This window comes from Colossoma macropomum, unplaced genomic scaffold (assembly GCF_904425465.1).
Source record: "Colossoma macropomum unplaced genomic scaffold, Colossoma_macropomum, whole genome shotgun sequence".
Taxonomy (NCBI): Eukaryota; Metazoa; Chordata; class Actinopteri; order Characiformes; family Serrasalmidae; genus Colossoma; species Colossoma macropomum.
This window is the reverse complement of record NW_023494785.1, coordinates 19,032,645-19,052,861: the sequence shown is the minus strand read 5'-3', so window position 1 is coordinate 19,052,861 and position 20,217 is coordinate 19,032,645. Positions and strand designations below refer to the sequence as shown.

Genomic DNA, 20,217 nt, shown 5'->3' with positions numbered 1-20,217 from the left:
AGTCACTGCAGGCTTACACTGTATGACTGTAGAGAGTGGAATTAGTGCTGCAGTACTGATGAACTGCAATATCACTATATTTTCTAAATAAATTACGATTTCAGATGACATTTATGTTTGTATTAATGATGTTAATGAACTCATTTGAGCTTGTCTGAACAGCATTTGTTCTCTGGGCACAAATCTGAAGAAATGTTTCAAATCTATCAAACCATATGGATAATAGAGAAGATTTTTTTTTATCATAAAATGATAAAAAATCGAATGGCCACTATTAAGTGTTTTGCTTCACATATTAAATTTAGCTCTCCCAAGAGATTAAAAGACATTAGAGATTACAAGACCTTAGAGCCACGGATAACTTTACATACAATGACCATGCTATATAATCCTCGCTATCTGTCCATATTGCTAAAACTAAAAGTCGGTATAGACTTTTCAGTACAAATGATATGTCACCTCTCAACATGGAGTGAAGAGAGAATATGTACCCCTGTACTCCCAGATGACCTCTCAGACATGCAGTGGGGGCTTAACATGCCTATGGAGCTTAGAGCTTGGGGTCATCATGACTGCAGGCTAACATGCCTTGAAAGTCCTCTCACCTACAACATCTCTCTATCTTACTGTTTCCCTACTATTCTCACTCCTTCACCTCTCTTTCTTGCAAGCCAGGACCGCTCCCCAGCGTGCCTTTGCAAGTGCCTAATAGAACATTAGGGAGTTCACTGGAGCGCTGTTTACGGGAGAGTATTTATAGCAGTCGGAGTGGCACATTGACGTCAGAGGTAATGCCATGTGTTGCAGGCAGGCGTAAACCCACCTCGCGTGTGCGCCCCCTCCCTTACCGTCTCTCTAGGACTGATTGATGACGAGCCACCCGCTGCACCATCTACCACTGTCTGCTGGAGACTCTACAGTCTAACTCCATTAGAACTGCAGACATCTTCCAGACAGACAGCGCTACTGCATAGGTGTGATGGAAATTTTAAGCACTATTCATGGGCCTTTTATGCTTCACCACAAAAGAGTCTCTTATTTCTTTTCATCCATCTGAAATGACAAAATTATGCGTGCTGCTCTTACATGTGGAATCGACCTATCATTGTGGCTACGATGAAAGTGTTGACCAGATTGGCCAGCATCAGACACTGCGCATGAGAGGGGGGTGTTTATGTCACTGTAATAAAAAACACTAAAATATGTACCTCTGTCTCGACCAAACAATGAAGTCTCAGTGAAGCTCTTCTGCGTAATGCCACTGTTTACAATAGCCATGGAGAGATTAAAAGACTGTTTTGAAAAATTGTGCCAAAGTAAAGATAAACAAATGCCCGGATTTTGTGGATACCTCAAATCTCCAGCTGTTTGTTAGTGTGATAAAATGTCTGTTGGTATGATACGGCTTGCTCTCTAGCTCTCTGCTCCCTCTCTTTCTGTCTGTCTTTCTGTCTCTCTCCAACATTGATGAGAGGAAGGATTACACACTCAGAGTGCAATCCATTATTCAGTCAGGCTTTTTATCACTCTATCCCAGCCTAACGGAGGGCAGGGATAATGTAAGCTTAACCTAAAATGCCGAAAAGTCCACACCGCATGAGCTATGATTTTCCAGCTGATATTAATTTTTTTGTTTTTTTTATTTAATTGGACAGAAGCAGTAGGAAGCACACACACTCACATGCACAGAGACACACAAGCAATATGTCAGGACACATTTTCCGAGCACATAGTGTCGTCTAATCACCACAAATCTCAAAAGGTCATGAGAAATAATTTAGTATTCAAACCTTCTCTCAGTCACAGCAATACTGAGTGCCAATCCACCTGGCAACATTTAAATATCAATCTCTCTCTCTCTCTCTCTCTCTCGCTCATTCATACGCCCACTCCCATAAATTTCCAGCAAATACAGGTTATGCTGCTCACTGAGTTTTATAGCACAAAACAGACACATAACCCATCACTGTGACAGCTCCTGCTCTTCTGAGCTTCTCGCTCTTCTGCCTTGAGTACATGTTGTGCTTGCTCTATTGACAGTGTGCCATTGCTAGCAGATCCTAGGCATTGAGCTGAGTGATCTTCCCTGGAGACTGCAGTCTTCAGAAGTCTGTCTAGCTACAAGATGGAAAGAATACATGTAGTCTTCTCCTCTGATCATGCTGCTTTTCTGAAAGTTTTTTTCCTTTGCTTCCTTGCTTGTGAAAAATACTGAAGATGATTAAAGGCATTCTGAGCAAACTGATTGTGCACTTACTTAGGAGACACCTCAGTAATCTCCTCAAACAGCACTGAGACAGATTAAATGGCCATACATATTGGTTTTACATTGCAGCACCTGTTTTAATCAAAATCATACCCCTGAAAAAAAAACAAAAAGGAAAGAAAAAAAATATTGTGATGAGCTCCTGAGAAAAGCCTGGTGTTTCTCCTCTAGAGAAAGGCAGGGGAGCTATTCACCAGAGAGCAAGCGAACAGGTCATACTCGCCTGGACTTTAAATCCCATTGATCCAGCCAATCAATAGCTTCCAATCAACACCTGCCAGCTGTTCTACTAAGCTCTAAGCACTCACAGAAACACACACACGTACACCCCATACAGTGAGTCCACAAACAGTACACTTCGATTGCCATAATCCTAGCATGTCAATTGTAGCATGTCCATTGACCCACAACAGCTTTGTTTGTCATCTGCAAGTGCAGAGAGTACAGAGTTTTTTTTTCAGTTTGACCCAATCCAAGGAGGCAGCACCCACAGGCCTTAGGTGAAAGCTATGAGAATGCCAGGTCACTCAATCAGGTTAGAAATAATGAACAGAGAAGGGCTCTGCACAATGAACCCCATTTCATCAGTTCTTATCTGTCTAGAAATGTGTTGTACAGTTCAAGAGAAGGAAGAGCATTGATAATAGAAGTTGCCATCTGCACAGAAACCTATAACTTCCTTCAAACCTGATGGCAGTCTTCTCCATGGCGTCAGGGCTGTCTACAGCAGGCAGTTCATCAGCAAGGATCTCCTCAGGACTACGTGGATCGATTAAGATCCCTCTTTTGTCTTTGTCTCTGATCCCGATGCCTGCTGTGATAGCGTTCCACAAGGCATTCTGGGACTTGGAGCCTGCAGCAATCAGAGGGTACAGGCTCAGGAGGATAAAACACACAGTGCGATCAAGGAAATTTGGGGCAGGTCTATATAGGTGACTATTCTGTGCATTTTATACAATTAAAGATACAAAATAGAATAGGAATTACATATGATATTATTATTATTTTTGTTATCATTATTATCATTAGTAGTATTTGATTTTATGTACTTATTATTTATGCTTATTTAAGAAGACTGGTGCAACTAGTGGAAATTTCACTGACAGGTTTTTATCCCCCCTGCTGTTCAGTCTGTGCAGGAAAACCTGATGCCCCACTGGCCTACAAGAATGCCCCCACTAATGCTCACTTTTCTTCTGCCACTCTACTGAAATGAGATCAGTGACCTGAAGGCAGGTCAAATATAAAGGAGAAGAGGATATAAGATAAGGCACTCCTCCTTGACCTGGTAGATCCTCAGTCTGGTCTTCAAACAGACAGTGTGCTGGCTAATGCTGCCATCTAGCCTACGTATTGCACATATACATGGTGAAACCTTTTTTCAGAGGTCATTGAAGGAAACAGAAAGCTTACCCAAGTAAAAGAGAAAAACCCTGGTATATTATTTCTGGTAATATTTTCTTTTTTTTTAAACTGCTGAAGTACTAACTTGCAGATTATCTTAAAGTATAAAAGTAGCCCCCAAAAGTAAGGCGGGGAGGGGAATATCTTTTGACACAAGGGTGCATTTCATAGGCTGCATGATTATTGGTTGAATTATCACTCATACTGTTGCACTTTGAGGCCACTGTCACCATGCAGACAAGTTCCCTAATCACTTCTGTACTCTGTACAGAGACGTTCCTTAATCGCTTCTCTACTCTGCAGAGACCTTCCCTAATCGCTTCTCTACTTTACTCTGCACAGAGATGTTCCCTAATCCCTTCTCTACTTTACTCTGTACAGAGACGTTCCCTAATCGCTTCTCTACTTTACTCTGTACAGAGACGTTCCCTAATCGCTTCTCTACTTTACTATCTGTACAGAGACGTTCCCTAATCGCTTCTCTACTTTACTTTGTACAGAGACGTTCCCTAATCGCTTCTCTACTTTACTCTCTGTACAGAGACGTTCCCTAATCGCTTCTCTACTTTACTCTGTACAGAGACATTCCCTAATCGCTTCTCTAATTTACTCTGTAGAGAGATGTTCCCTAATCGCTTCTCTACCTCACTTTGTACAGACATTCTCTAATCCCTTCTCTACTTTACGTTGTGGAGAGACGTTCCCTAATCGCTTCTCTACTTTTTTCTGCACAGAGACGTTCCCTAATCGCTTCTCTACTTTAATCTGTACAGAGACGTTCCCTAATCACTTCTCTACTTTAATCTGTACAGAGACGTTCCCTAATCGCTTCTCTACTTTACTTTATAAAAAGACGTTCCCTTATCGCTTCTCTACTTTACTCTCTGCACAGAGATGTTCCCTAATCACTTCTCTACTTTACTCTCTGTACAGAGACGTTCCCTAATCACTTCTCTACTTTACTCTGTACAGAGACATTCCCTAATCGCTTCTCTACTTTACTTTATAAAAAGACGTTCCCTTATTGCTTCTCTACTTTACTCTCTGCACAGAGATGTTCCCTAATCACTTCTCTACTTTACTCTCTGTACAGAGACGTTCCCTAATCACTTCTCTACTTTACTCTGCACAGAGACGTTCCCTAATTGCTTCTCTACTTTACTTTGTACAGAGACGTTCCCTAATCACTTCTCTACTTTACTCTGTACAGAGACGTTCCCTAATCGCTTCTCTACTTTACTCTGTACAGAGACGTTCCCTAATCGCTTCTCTACTTTACTCTGTACAGAGACGTTCCCTAATCGCTTCTGTACTTTACTCTGCACAGAGACGTTCCCTAATCGCTTCTCTACTTTACTCTGTACAGAGACGTTCCCTAATCGCTTCTCTACTTTACTCTCTGTACAGAGACGTTCCCTAATCGCTTCTCTACTTTACTCTGTACAGAGACATTCCCTAATCGCTTCTCTAATTTACTCTGTACAGAGACGTTCCCTAATCGCTTCTCTACTTTACTCTCTGCACAGAGACGTTCCCTAATCGCTTCTCTACTTTACTCTGTACAGAGACGTTCCCTAATCGCTTCTCTACTTTACTCTGTACAGAGACGTTCCCTAATCGCTTCTCTACTTTACTCTCTGTACAGAGACGTTCCCTAATCGCTTCTCTACTTTACTCTGTACAGAGACGTTCCCTAATCGCTTCTCTACTTTACTCTCTGTACAGAGACGTTCCCTAATCGCTTCTCTACTTTACTCTGTACAGAGACGTTCCCTAATCGCTTCTCTACTTTACTCTCTGTACAGAGATGTTCCCTAATCGCTTCTCTACTTCACTTTGTACAGACATTCTCTAATCCCTTCTCTACTTTACGTTGTGGAGAGACGTTTCCTAATCGCTTCTCTACTTTTTTCTGCACAGAGACGTTCCCTAATCGCTTCTCTACTTTAATCTGTACAGAGACGTTCCCTAATCACTTCTCTACTTTACTCTGTACAGAGACGTTCCCTAATCGCTTCTCTACTTTACTTTATAAAATGACGTTCCCTTATCGCTTCTCTACTTTACTCTCTGCACAGAGACGTTCCCTAATCACTTCTCTACTTTACTCTCTGTACAGAGACGTTCCCTAATCACTTCTCTACTTTACTCTCTGTACAGAGACGTTCCCTAATCGCTTCTCTACTTTACTCTCTGCACAGAGACGTTCCCTAATCACTTCTCTACTTTACTCTCTGTACAGAGACGTTTCCTAATCACTTCTCTACTTTACTCTGTACAGCGACGTTCCCTAATCGCTTCTCTACTTTACTTTATAAAAAGACGTTCCCTTATTGCTTCTCTACTTTACTCTCTGTACAGAGACGTTCCCTAATCACTTCTCTACTTTACTCTGTACAGAGACGTTCCCTAATCGCTTCTCTACTTTACTTTGTACAGAGACGTTCCCTAATCACTTCTCTACTTTACTCTGTACAGAGACGTTCCCTAATCGCTTCTCTACTTTACTTTGTACAGAGACGTTCCCTAATCGCTTCTCTACTTTAATCTGTACAGAGACGTTCCCTAATCACTTCTCTACTTTACTCTGTACAGAGACGTTCCCTAATCGCTTCTCTACTTTACTTTGTACAGAGACGTTCCCTAATCACTTCTCTACTTTACTCTCTGTACAGAGACGTTCCCTAATCACTTCTCTACTTCACTCTCTGTACAGAGACGTTCCCTAATCGCTTCTCTACTTTACTCTGTACAGGGACGTTCCCTAATCGCTTCTCTACTTTACTTTGTACAGAGACGATCCCTAATCACTTCTCTACTTCACTCTCTGTACAGAGACGTTCCCTAATCACAGGATAATGATGTCCCATAGACATCATACCATGAATGACTTCCAGGCATCATACCATTAAGCAAGTTATTAATAAACACTACCCTCTCAAAACAGATGTGTTAAAAACAGCACATCTTGTCCATAGCTAGACAGATTGATGTGTTCAGTTAAGGACAACACACTTTGTGTTACTTAATACACAAAATGTGTTGAAGTATTTGTGTAACAAGTTACGAATAACATAAATTTTCAAATACTTCTAACACAGAATGTGTTAAAAGTAACACAAAAATGTGGAAAAATGGGTAACACAGGTAGATGTGTTGTTAGTTAACACATACAATTTTAGAGTGTAGCTGTGTACCAAAAGCTAGACTGTGATCCAAGCTGCACTTCTAAACTGCTGTCGTCCAAGACTGTTCAAATAAGACAAATCCTTCAAATACTGCCAAAATACCCAGCTTACATTCTCACAATTTCTGAGGATGCTAACAAAGTATCATTCACGGTCTAATGTCACCCACAACCCTTAGTGCACATGTCTGGCCCATTGAAAGTTCAAGAGTAACGTCAGCAGATGAAACCAACTACTACACACTGTTTAAAAAAGACAGTAAATTATACAGTATAGTAACATATACTTCACATAGTTTTTAATGTATCTGTTTAAGAGAGTGTAAATTGAATGCAGCATGTGAAATTCAACTGCTTCTGGTGAGTTGAACAGTTTTTTGCTCGCAAGATACCATTTTATTACAAACAAATTGTTTTGCCTGCTGCATTTACCCTAGCTCCTACCATTTCATTGTTCTCACCTGTGACTAGCTCCTCCTCCTTGCTTACTGTTGTCACCTATATGTCATCAGCTTGTGTACAAAGTTTTAAGCTTTGCAAATTGTTATCTCATTTTGTCAATTTTTTTCCCTGTTTTCTTTATGTCCTTAGTTTCTTATATATTCTTTTTCTAGTCTTTCAATTTAATATAGTAAGTAGAGATGTAACTTACAGTCTCAATGCAGCACTATTATTTTTATTTTTTTTGTTAAAACTGAAAGAAGTAGCGCTACTAAGTCAGGAGCGCTGCTATGAGTCGACCTGTAAAGCCAGAAATATTATATTTATATATATTTAAATATATATTAAATATATATTATATTTTATACATATTTAAAAAGGCCGAGGTGTCGGGAAGAATTTCTCTGAAGTTTAAAAACCACATCATATGTTTTTACAAATTCACATTACACATACAGGCTCAAAAAGAAGCTCAGCTCGATGCTGACAACCCTATTTCCAAAAAAGTTGGGATGCTGTGCAGAATGTAAATAGAAATAGGATACAATGATGTGCAAATCATGTTAACCATATTTTTAAACTACAAAGACAACAAATCAAATGTTAAAAATGAGAAATTTGATTGTTTGAATTTGATACCAACAACATGTTCCAAAAAAGTTGAGATGGGGCCATGTTTACTACTTTGTTTCATCACCTCTTCTTTTAACAACACTCTGTAAGTGTTTGGGAACTGACGAGAACAATTGCTGTAGTTTTGAAAGTGAAATGTTTTCCCATTCTTGTTTGATATAGGTGCTGCTCAACAGTTCAAGGTCTCCTATATTGTATTTTTCATTTCATAATGCGCCAAATGTTTCAGTGGTGACAGGTCTGGACTGTAGGCAGGCCAGTTTAGCGCCCTGACTCTTTTAATATGAAGCCATTCTGTAATATATGCAGAATGTGGTTTGACATTGTCTTGCTGAAATAAGCAGGGCCTTCCCTGAAAAAGACGTCGTCTGCATGGCAGCATATGATGCCAAAACATGTATATATCGTTCAGCATTAATGGTGCCTTCACAGATGTGCACATCACCCTTGATATGTTCACCATCATGAATACTGGCTTTGGAACTGTGCGCTGATAATAAGCTGAGTGGTCTTTAGCTCAGAGGACACAGCGTCCGTGATTTCCAAAAAAAATTTGAAACATTGATTCCTCAGACCACAGGACACTTTTCCACTTCTCCTCAGTTCATTTTAAACGAGCTTTAACTTGCATTTGTGGATGCAGTGATGAACTTTTTTTAGAAGTGTTTCTGAGCTCATGCAGTGATTTCCACTACAGAATCACATTTGTTTTTAATGCAGTGCCGCCACATGGTCCAAAGATCAAAAAACAATAAAAATTTCTCAGTTTCAACATTTAATATGTTGTCTTTGTACTAATTTAAATGAAATATTGGGTTTGAATGATAAACAATAAGCAACACTGCATTTTGTTTTTATTTACATTTTGCATAGCATCCCAACTTTTTTGGAAATGGGGTTGTAGATAATTCACGTCTATCCTCAGAACAAATGTCCTGCACCAAGTTTTGACAGTTTTCTTTGAATAGTCTTTTAACCCGCTTGCAGACATTGGATTCATCCACTCATGGGGGTCAGAAGCACAACCGATGACAGAAAATGTTGAATCCATCCACATGTTGCATGCAATTACACATTTCCACCAGAGAGGGCCAAAATCCTTAAATATTACATAGTGCTGTTTTAAGGGTATTTTAGTCACAGAACTAAGATGGACCTTATGCAGACCTAACATAGATATAGACCTTCTTGATCTTATCAGCCTGTTCTCAATTGTTTTAACTATGAGTATTCTGTTGTTGTATGGCTGTTTCCTGACACTTCATCTGTTTGATTAAGTGACTCTATGCTCAATACATCCTAAATCCCATACATATATATATATATATATATATATATATATATATATATATATATATATATTTATAGTACAAGCTCAAACAACATTATCTTATCACAGCGTTCACTTAAACTGTATTACATTAAAGATACTCACGTGCAAAGCGGGCCAGGGGCCTGGGATTGCTCTCCCCTGTTTCATTTGCCACTGCAAATAGAGAAAAGGAAAACGTGATGGAGAGATGAGCATACATGGCCTGAGGGCTGCATCTGTTCCTCTAGGTGAAGAGATGTCCCAACCCATTCTAAAAAAGTAATTTACATTAGTACATTTTCTGAAATATCAGAAATGAATGCAATGACCAAATAGCTTATATTACTTATCGTAATGGTAAAACACATTCACTGATATGCATTAATGCATAAAATATTTTACACTTTCACAGAATCTTTGATTTTTTTCTATCATTTGAATATTAACACTTCATAACAAAGACAGAATATACATATTCAAATGTTACTTCATCTCAAGCTTATTCAGCAAACACTGTTCTAATTCAGGCCTTATACTACTCCAGTTCTTCCATCACACAATATTAAAAAAAGAAAAAAACTGAGGGATTTAATACCAAACACTACTGAGTTTCCACAAATGGTTATGAACGGTTACAAATGAACTCATATTACAATGTATATCAATGTAACGTTTTCAAAGGAAAAGAAATTGCAATTTGACATTGTGCAAGCAGTCAACAGTGAGGGGAGTCAAATGAAGTCTCTGATGAAGGTAGTTTGTTCTGTTCTTCTAAGAGGCCTGCTGGGGGTTTTCAAAGGGAAAAAGCTGAGGGTAGACTGTAGCTTTGTGTTGTTTGATAGTGGAGACAGCCAAAGTACAAGGTCACACTCTGGGGATGTATCTGTGTTTGTGCAGGTGGGTGGGTGTCATGACAGAAAGTAGAGAACATCAGTAAGTGGTCCCAGTGGAGTTTAGAGCTGAGGGAGATCACAGATACTGGCTTGTTTCTGAGATAGAACACTGAGATACCGAGGCAATGTGGTGGTAATCCGAAGCCCCACAAGTCTGCAGGCTGTCAGCAGTTCAGTGTACATGTGCCCCACGTGACAGAGTGTGTGGTATGTTTATTTTAAAGGTCTCTGCTGTAACTGCTCCATGCTACAAGCAAATCTTTCCCTTTATGGTGCCGAGCACGACAAATGTCAAACACCATCAGCAAAGACGCGAGACAGAGGCTTAGTATGGGCCAAAGGGAACACTCATTCAAGTGTTATTTACACAAAGTAAGAAGGTGGGCCACTCATTATATTATAAAACCCTTTTAGGAGATATATCATAACTCACTTCAGGCTATCAGTTGATTCTTCTCTTTACAACAATTTATGTTTGACAATGTTTATGTTCAAGTTTATATGTCAATGCTGTCATGTCAAAATAAAAGTCTCATTGTTTAAAAATGCCAGCTGCACTTTACATAACGTGAACACTTCATGATGTTTGGATCAAAACAAAATATCCCAAAAATCTCATTAACATAGGTTAATAAGTTACCAGGTTACCATTTCAATGATATGAGATTTTATTATGGCAGAAATTATGTTTTTCTTACAATTAAATAAGTGTATTAGTGCACTGAACTAAGAATGTGTAAGAAATATGTATATGTAAGAGATATGTATAAAAAATGTGTTCAGGATAAAATTTTAACTTAACAAAGTAAAGTTTAGATATATTATAGATTTAGTTTTTTTTGTTTTGTTTTGTTTTTTTGTTTTTTTTTTAACATTAGAACATTAACAATACATGCGGCAATACAAGACAACCTGGCTTGGGCACCCTTCTTTTTAACCCATCACCCACTTCTATTAAATGCTTGAGTGCTTGAAATTTCTGTAAAAAGGGCAAATATAGTAATATAGTACATTGTAAAAAACAATAATAATTTACATTATTATTATTTTTTTATAATTATTTTAAAATCAAATCGTAAGTTAAAATAACAGTTATTGTGTGTTATTCTGTTAACTCATAAGTTGAAATACAATAATATTAAAATTTTAAGGCATCCAGCTTACTGACTTTAAGGCCAAATGAGTTTTAACAGTGTACATAAAAAAACACACAGACCGAGCCCACGTTAACGTGAAAAAAACATGTAAAATATACAAAACATTGCACAGCCCTGCAGACATCCAACAATGTTTATCAGAACACAAAAATACCAAGAGTAAATGCTTTGCTTTATCATGATCTTTTATATTTAAAATATTTCTTCTTTGGTTTAGCAAGAAGAGTTTCACTGAATGACTGTTTAGCTTTTAAAATATTTAAAAACTACAGATAAAATGTTTCTGTGTTAATTTAAGTATTTAATAAGGCTATTCAAATGTAGAGAATGACACAAGCAGTATCATGTTATAATTTTAAAATAAATTTGTTTTATTTTATGCTTATTGTAGCGATCAGTTGGATCTGGCCTCTAGAAGCCTGTGAGGCATGGCCATGCCAGGAGGATCATGGGAGGTACACAAAAGGGACTTAAATGTTGTTTATGTTGTTGTTCGTCGGTTAAAGACGTGTTTATGTTTTACTTGTGTTGTTCTGTGTCAGAGAGTGGGTTTATTTAGTGTGGGTTGGTGGTCACTGTGAGGGAGAAGTGTGGGGCTCGTGGTTACCTTCCCCATGGGTTCAGTGCTTTATATGTGCCCTTCTGCCTTGGGGTTTGGTGGGGAGCACTCCTTGTAATGGCATTATGACCAGTCCCTGTGTCTTACTCTATGCCAACACTTCACTGTTGTCAGATATAGAGTGGTGGTACCACCCCAGTGGACTGATGAGGCACAATGGTGAGGCCGGTATAGGAAGGCTCAAGGAGGTGGTGCAGCAAGGCACGACAGTGGTGCCAGCGAAGGTGGGACCGTTAAAGGACTTAGCATGCAAGCACTGTGATGAGCAACAGAGCAATTGCTGAGCAGGCACTGTGGAGAGAAAGGACACTGCTGCAATGGATGCTGGCTGGGAGGTTCAGAGGCGACTGCATGCTGTGGGTCAAGTGCAGTGTGGACAGCTAATGGCTCATGCTTGTCATTACGGGCTCGCCGATATCCCCACTATGACCAGACATACTTGCTCACACCAAGACAGGCACATCAAACAGCTGAAAAGCAATAATTCTCCAGCTCAGGTCAGTCACCTGCAGCAGAGGCAGGGCCCTTACAAACTGCACTCACTGTAGTGTTGATGGTGTGGTGGGCAGCTGACAGCATGGATGGTGGCTGGGTGTAGTGCCGTGGTTGCTGCTTCACAAGATTTGACACAGCGCACTGTGTTTTGTGATATACAGAAGCTGCAGCAGCAAAGACACAGACCTGGGTCAGGACTGGGGGCACTTGATGCAGAGGAGCAAGCGCCCTGTGGCTTTTGTGCTGGCTGGGACTGTGAGCACACCCCGGGACTTTGCACAAACTGTTGCTCAACCTTTGAAGTGGGGCTATGTAGCGACCCATTACTGTCTGGTGCCGGCCTCTAGAAGCTCATGAGTTGTGCCCATGCTGATAGCCACACCACGAGGATCATGGGAGGTATGCACACTGCAGAAAAGGCACTTAAATGTTGTTTATGTTGTTGTTAGTCAGTTAAACATATGTCTTTATGCATTATTTGTGTTCTGTCGGCGATAGGGTTTAGTTAGTGTGGGTTGGCGGGTTTGGATTCCTCAGTGGTCACCACGAGGGTGAAGTTTATGGCTGGTGGTGACCTCCCTTGCAGGTTGGTTTGTAAGAGCTTTTCTGGTCTGGTGTTTGATGGAGAGCACCTCTTGTGATGGAGTTATGGCCTCCTCTGTGTTCTACTTTTCACCGACACTACATTATCAGGAACTGCTTAATTTGTTTAAATGGATGAACTGCCCCTGATAAGTAGGGCACTCTGAAATGCTGACTGTCCAAAAAAACTTTATAAACAGTCTTTTTTGTAGACCATATTATTGTGTAGACGCATTGCAACCAACCGCATGTGATTCCAATGCAACAAGCGCAACGCACTAAAAAAATACAACAAGTCACTTACAAAAAAAGAGGAATGGATAACACATGAAAATTTGGACGAGACAGGGTCAAGTGAGAAAGAAAAAGACAGAGTCAGGGACCATAGATTATTAAGTGGAGACAGGCACACCATTGTGGCAGATGGATAATGAGGGGGATCAGAGAGCTTCAGAAGAGAAGACCTCTTTAGCCTGGTGAGTTGGTGGGGACTGTACTGTGTCCAATCTGTCTGCACTCAGGAGAAGGAAGAGGGCACTTCATTAGTGATAATGATTCCCCATGCGCTACGGAGAAACTCCAGTAATTCCGTGACGTCTGAGGGTCCCCACCGAGGGGTAGGCACACTCCCATTTTCCCTCCTCCTCCAGCCCCAGGGCTCTGTCTCCATCTCTCCATCCATCCCCTTTACCTAACTCTGAGGCACACTGATTAGCCAACAGGTGCTCTAATGAGCTCTCTGCTGGGTTCCCCGTCCGCACACACACACAAACACATACACACATAGGTTTGTTTATATGTAATGTGAGGACTTGGAGTTATAGTTTATGTACATATATATATATATATTTGAGCCTAAACTTTGCTCCAGTAAGCAAAAAGAAATGTTTTAGCTTTAAAAAATGAAATGCAGCTTAGGTAAAACAAAACCATTTTGTTTTTGTGATATTTAAGGTTACAGCATTGTGCAAAGTACAATAACTTACTGAAATTAAATTTCAGTCAAAATGGCAATTACGTTGTTTTTTTTCTTAGTAGATTTATTACTAATTAAAGGAGAATAAGTAAAAAAAAATGCTGGTGATCAAAAAATAATGGGACTCCTAAGAACTAGATAATGGGACTCCTAAGAACCAACAAAACTGACACCATCAGATAAGCAGCACTTTAAGGCGCAGTATAGGATACTGAAGAATGATTATTGATATTTGAACAGCAAAACAAATACATCCCTCTCTTCAGTTCTCCTTCAGAAGCTCCACCCCCTAACTTCATGGATGTGCATTGCCAATGCAAACAACACTGGGCTAGCAAACATTTTTTTGTAGATCTTCTTGGCTGTATGGAAAAATACCATGGTACAAACAGGATAACACAATACTGACCTGTTGGTTCTCTGAAACAGCAAAAATAAGTTAATGTTAGCCACCTGTCAAGCAGAAGCAACCTCCTCATCTCTTTTCATGCCTTTCAACTTCTGTGAAGCTGAAGGCAGCTACTTTTTCACCAGCTTCTTGATCAAATTTTCCCGTTCCACCTTAAATGGTGCAGCAGTTACATTCAAGCATCAGAGTGGAAGTGCTGCATGATTTAAGGTAGAACAAAAAAATGGAAATATGAAGCTAACTTCAGTCTTGTTAACTTTCTGAGCAACTTGTGGAGTTCAGTATGCAGCCCCTCCCCTTTCCCCTGCTGTTGATTGGCTGAAATAGTGTAGTGTCCTTCAGCCTGAGAAATTTTGTTTATTTCTCATTTACAAAGGCAGGGCTGTGTACCAACACTGGATTTTTTCCAGCAAGCACATAGAACAGAGAGCTAGCAGACCATGAGAAGACATTCGCTGAATTTGATAAAAAGTGTTTTGGACTGAAATCGTATACTTCGCCTTAACCCCTTCATACATGGTGCCCATGCTTGTGGATAGTTAATACTAGTTCATTTTAAGGTATATACAATGTGTTGTAACCTCCAAATCACTATATAGTAGAGTCATAAGGCCCATTGCTCCAATATAACAAAAGACATTCTCCTGAATTATATTGTATTCTTGAGTGCTGAAGAATCCAAGATGGCTGACAATAACAAGAATACAGCCAATATCTCTGGTATATCTCAAAGTTCAAAGTTTCTATTCAAAAAGGCTTTAAAAATTGTGTTAGATATATTCTAATGAACATAATCAGATTTCTTAAACTTTCTTAAAACTTTCTGTTTTTATGCTTAGCAAAAGTGGACATCATGCAAGAATGGCAATAAATGGCTATATGTATACATGTATATGAATAATAGCAGCACAAAATTATATTTGTTGCAGTTAACAATTTCATAAGTTGAAAATTGAATATAAAAATAATTTTTAAAATCTATAAAAATTACTAGGCTAGAAGTGCTGTCACCAAGAATGCCATGCTGCTATGAATTGTGCAAAATGAAGACATGATACATGTGTCCTGTGTCAGTTTTCCCTCTGTCCAGACTGTTTTGAGGGATTTCACAGCAAGAAATAAGAGTAGAGTAACTCACATGTGTTGCTACCACTGCCTGCCTGTAACTATCACAGGACTTATCACTAAATTCCACTCTGAACAGCTCTATGAATTTTTTTATTAACTGTTCTATTGTTAAGTGTTGTTGCTTTCAGGATTCTTTTAACAGAACAGAAATGACTTTTTTAATGATATGAGGATGAACCCTCACAAATTTTCAAATGTTTTGCACTTTTTAATTAAAAAGTTATAAGGCAGTGTTTTTTGAACAAGAAAAAGAAGCTTAGAGTTCAGCATTGTTTGTATTAAATATTAGTTTTACAATATATTACATTTAAAAGTTAATGAAATATATAATGAAACATAAACATGCTCGTATGTTCTTTCATTGTTTTACTCCGCTGATGCATAGCGTCCACGTATGTGGACAGTTCAATAACTTTTTACTAGTACTGGTTTTTATGTAAAAAATCAGTTGAATGCAAATGAAAATTCATTTGATCTTTTATGCAGATCTCAGTAATAATAATCTAAAAAAAAAAAAAGCTTTAAAAATCTGAATACAATTTCTACTAATTTATGCATGAAAGGGTTCAAAGTTTTTATCTTTGAGAGAGAGGAGAAAATCAAGTTCCACTCTTGCTTCATATCTGAAAAATCCACAGGTGTTTCTGTCCATCCTTGCACTATGAGAAGAACTCACAGACTACTGGGTCTGAAAGAATGTGTAGCTGTCAAGAAACTGTTATTGAGAAAAGAAAATAGACAAAAAAAAAGAAAATTTGCAAATCAAACAAAGAAGCTGCTGATGTTCTCAAAACAAAGGACTGACCACTCCAGAGTACAGACCTCAACATCACTGAATGTGTTTGGGATTAGTTGGATTGTGAGAAGCAGAAAATACGAACAGGTTCTAATACTGGACTTTGGAGTGTGGAAAAATATCCCTGAAGATTTTTTTTAAAAACTAAAAGCAAGTCTTTCAAAAAGAATGGAAGGCAAAAGGTAAACATATATTTATATGTTGTGAGATTTGGCCACCGAGATTATTTTTCACTGATTTTCTAAGTAAAAATAAGTTAACATATCCTCTACTGAGAACACACTTCTGCACATTTTAATTACTCAGTTACTGTTTATTTGCTGAATTTAACATATTCAGAGAAAAAAAACAAAGATCTCCCACAATTTATTTATTTTTGCCCCATATGTTAAACTCAGCACAACAATACAAATTGTGTGCTAAGATTTGTATATAATAATGTATATACTAATATATTATGTATAATACATAGTAATATACTATATACAATAATATTTATGTGTGTTCTCCGTAGAAGATGCGTTAACTCATTTTCACTCAGAAACTCAACAAAACTGACTTTGGACATTCAAACTTTCACATAAGACTGTATACGTTGTCTTCTTATTTTTCTGATGCTGAAATATGAACAATTTGTACTTCATGGCTGAGTTGATTGTAAATGAAATAAAAGAAGGATATTTTCTGACTTTTGCACAGTAATGTACATCTGTTTGTCTCTGGTTTTCCCTACGAAGTCTAGACACTTTGTCTTGAAAATGTTTGAATACAAACTCAGATATGCACACACATAAAGGGCCAAAAGAGGAGGAGACTGACTTGTTTGTTACAAAGCAACAGGAATCAGTGTATAATGATGACATCACATGATGCTACCCCTCACCCCCCACCTCCCCGATTAGTGGCCATGGCGACAGTAATCACAAAGGCAGCTGGATGGCACACACAGGTTGTACGAGAAAGTCCCTTCTCTGCCTGCTGTGGTGTAAAGAGCCACGCTGTTCATAGTCTTCATCTACAGAATGAACACTCACACAAACACACTCAACCAGTCATTCAATCACAGCTAATAGACAAACAAAAGCCCACTCAGCGGCTCATCTCTTCAAACAAAAAGCAGTCCCTGGTCCATTTTCCTCTCATCATGTTCCAGCTATCTGATGAACTGGACACTTAGTGCACACTCGTATGGTCACATGGTAGCACAGCAGAGAGTCAAACTCCATCAACAACAATGTTCAATGTCCAGGAAAACGAGAAGAAGAACCATGTTGATATTGTGCAGCATGCTCCCAGCCTCCTTCCCTCTGCCTGCCTCCATCCTTACTGATTGTGGCCTGTTACATAAGCACTGCCACTTGACCTTTGAAAGGGTGTAATTACTCCCATCCTATGTTCTCCGAAAACAGCTGTCATGTCATTTTGCCACTTGGGCTGTATTGTTCTTTGCTTGCTTCCATACAAACGCCTAGGGGCACACAATCCGTCAGGAGAATGGGGCGCTTCATGCTATCCTATGAAGCCCTCAACATTTGACAGAATTGGAAAAGAATTCATGCTTCGGAGGACAATTCATAATGTGTCGTGACTCATTGTGCATAAAGACATTATTATTATGTAATCTAATTCTGTTCAGGATGACTGCAAGAAAGCCTTTAACATTCAAAACAACAAAACAAAACAATGAGACAAGTATAATTTCTCACTGCATTAAACTAATTATATTTCTGGGATCCATGGAGAGAGAAATGCATAAAAGAAAATGAAATTGTTGAATAAAGTGCAATGTATTACATACATTACACTCAGTGTTTGCATTTTGTCTGCACACCCACTAAACTCTCCCACATGTTCACTTCATTAGCTTTTTCTAATGAGCATTCTTGCTTTACTTTCCATTTCAAAGATGCATTGGCACAGTGTACAAAACTGATTCATGCAGTTCACTCATAAACAACCATCATAATTGCTTTCAGCTGTTAGCACACACGCACAGGCTCCAGCACTTGGTAAACAGTGAGATTAAAAACACAGGCTGCGTTACACTCACTCACTCACACACCCACACCTGACCATCAGTCTTACCGATGGTGAAGCTGAACCCATCAATGCTGAACGTGGCACTCCGGCACTTTTTGAATCCTTGTTTTTTGAAGGTGGGCTCTGTCATCTTGCTCCAGAAGCTGCACTAGACGGTGGACTTCTCTGCTTGTTGTTGTCAGTCTGTGCGAGACTGGAGAGAGAGAGGGGCTTGCTGGTTGGAAACCGTCCCCTGGAGAGGTGGCGTGCGTGGGCAGCGAGTGCTGGAGACTTGCTCCCTGGGTGCAGAGGAGCACGTGGTGGAACCAAAAGCAGGGTGTGTGTGTGTGTGGTGAGATCAGGATGGATTATTAGAAGTGTGGTGTGAAGATTTAATGCATCCCGCTGGAACTCTTCTGCCCCCTCAGCAAGTCTTCCTCTACACAACTCTGCACACTCTTGACTGCATCCCAGGTCTGCTCATGTGCCAGTGAATACAGAGGAACTGCTGAAGATGGACACATTCCACTTTATCTTTCTCTATTCCTCTTTCTCTTATTGACTGTACTCTCTCTTTCTCTCATGCTCTCTTTCTACCTCCCTTACTGTGACACTCCCCAATGCACAGCTTTCATAGCACGATTAGCAAAGCGCTCTCTCTCTCTCTCTCTCTCTCTCCTGTCATCCTCCCTCTGTATCTCTCTCTCCTTCTCTTTCCCTCTTTCTCTCTCTCTCACTCACACACATACGCCTCCTCTTTCTCTCTTCCACCCTCTCTTTTTCTCTTATTCTCCTGCTCTCTCTCATTCTCTCTCTCTCTCTCTCTCTCTCTCTCTCTCTCTCTCTCTCTCTCTTTTATTAACCCACTCACTTAAGTGCTAATCATATGTTCTGACCTTGTGAGCTACTGACCAACTCTGCCTACTGAAAGCAGCGTGCTGTGCTGTTTATTCATGAATTCATAAATATCTTTACTATTATACAGCCACTGGGTGAGTATTTGTGTCACACGTCCCTGCATCTGTTTTCATGACACAATATCATTTCACCAAAACATTTACTCATGCACGCAGCTCTGATGAGTCTAATGGATGTTAGAGGAGTTAAGTAGTCAGATTTAAAAATAAATTAATTAATTCAAAGAGAGTGAGCATAAGTATTATAAAAAGAGAGAGGAAATGAGAGAGCACTTATATTACATTTCATTACGCAAGTGTTTTTTCACATCACTTATGCTGAAAAAAAGTGATGCATTGATTTAAATGTGCATATCATTTCCAAATGATTTCCAATTACTGACAGAAAACTGAAAGACAAGACTGCATTAATTTAATATACTGTGTTCATGTGGAAGCACACATTACAATCAAGAGAGTTAGACAACGACTGTGTCCAAAACCACATACTACCATACTACGTATACTACGCTAATGAAATACTTAATCACAGAGATGTGATCCTCCACAGGTGTTCTCTTACCCACCCCATCCATATGATTACCAACTCAGTGTACCAGTATCATATAGCTCCTCAAAGACATAACTGTAACTGTAATTTAACTGCACTATTCTTTTCATATATCAGTAAATGATCAGTAAAAGCACAACATATTTACATTTCTTTGAAATAAATAACTGTGTCATATAGGAATTAAAAGTGGTGTGTTTTTGCATTGTAATTTGATGTCTTGAACTTTATCACTAATAATAACAATAAAGTCACAGCAGGAAACTGAAAAACAAATGAAGCTCAGCCTAGAGGACTGCAGGAGTCTTTTAACTCTGGTCTAAAATCAACATAATCAGGAGCTCTTTCATTTCAAGCGACAATACTGTGTCAGTCATAATAATATGAAGGTGGTGAAGGGGGTGAGTTGTCTGATGTTTAAGTGCAAGAAACA

General features: G+C 39.2%; 1 protein-coding gene across 1 annotated transcript; it reads right to left on the bottom strand.

Moving 5' to 3' along the window:
* Window positions 1-2,688: 2,688 nt before the first annotated feature.
* On the bottom strand, window positions 2,689-18,738 carry LOC118813142 (calcium/calmodulin-dependent 3',5'-cyclic nucleotide phosphodiesterase 1C-like). Its single transcript, XM_036578315.1, has 4 exons — window positions 18,384-18,738; window positions 9,367-9,417; window positions 2,954-3,119; window positions 2,689-2,692 (listed from the first exon to the last, which is right to left on the bottom strand). The coding sequence occupies exons 1-4, from the start codon at window positions 18,466-18,468 to the stop codon at window positions 2,689-2,691; spliced, it is 306 nt and encodes a 101-aa protein (XP_036434208.1). The 5' UTR covers window positions 18,469-18,738.
* Window positions 18,739-20,217: the final 1,479 nt, after the last annotated feature.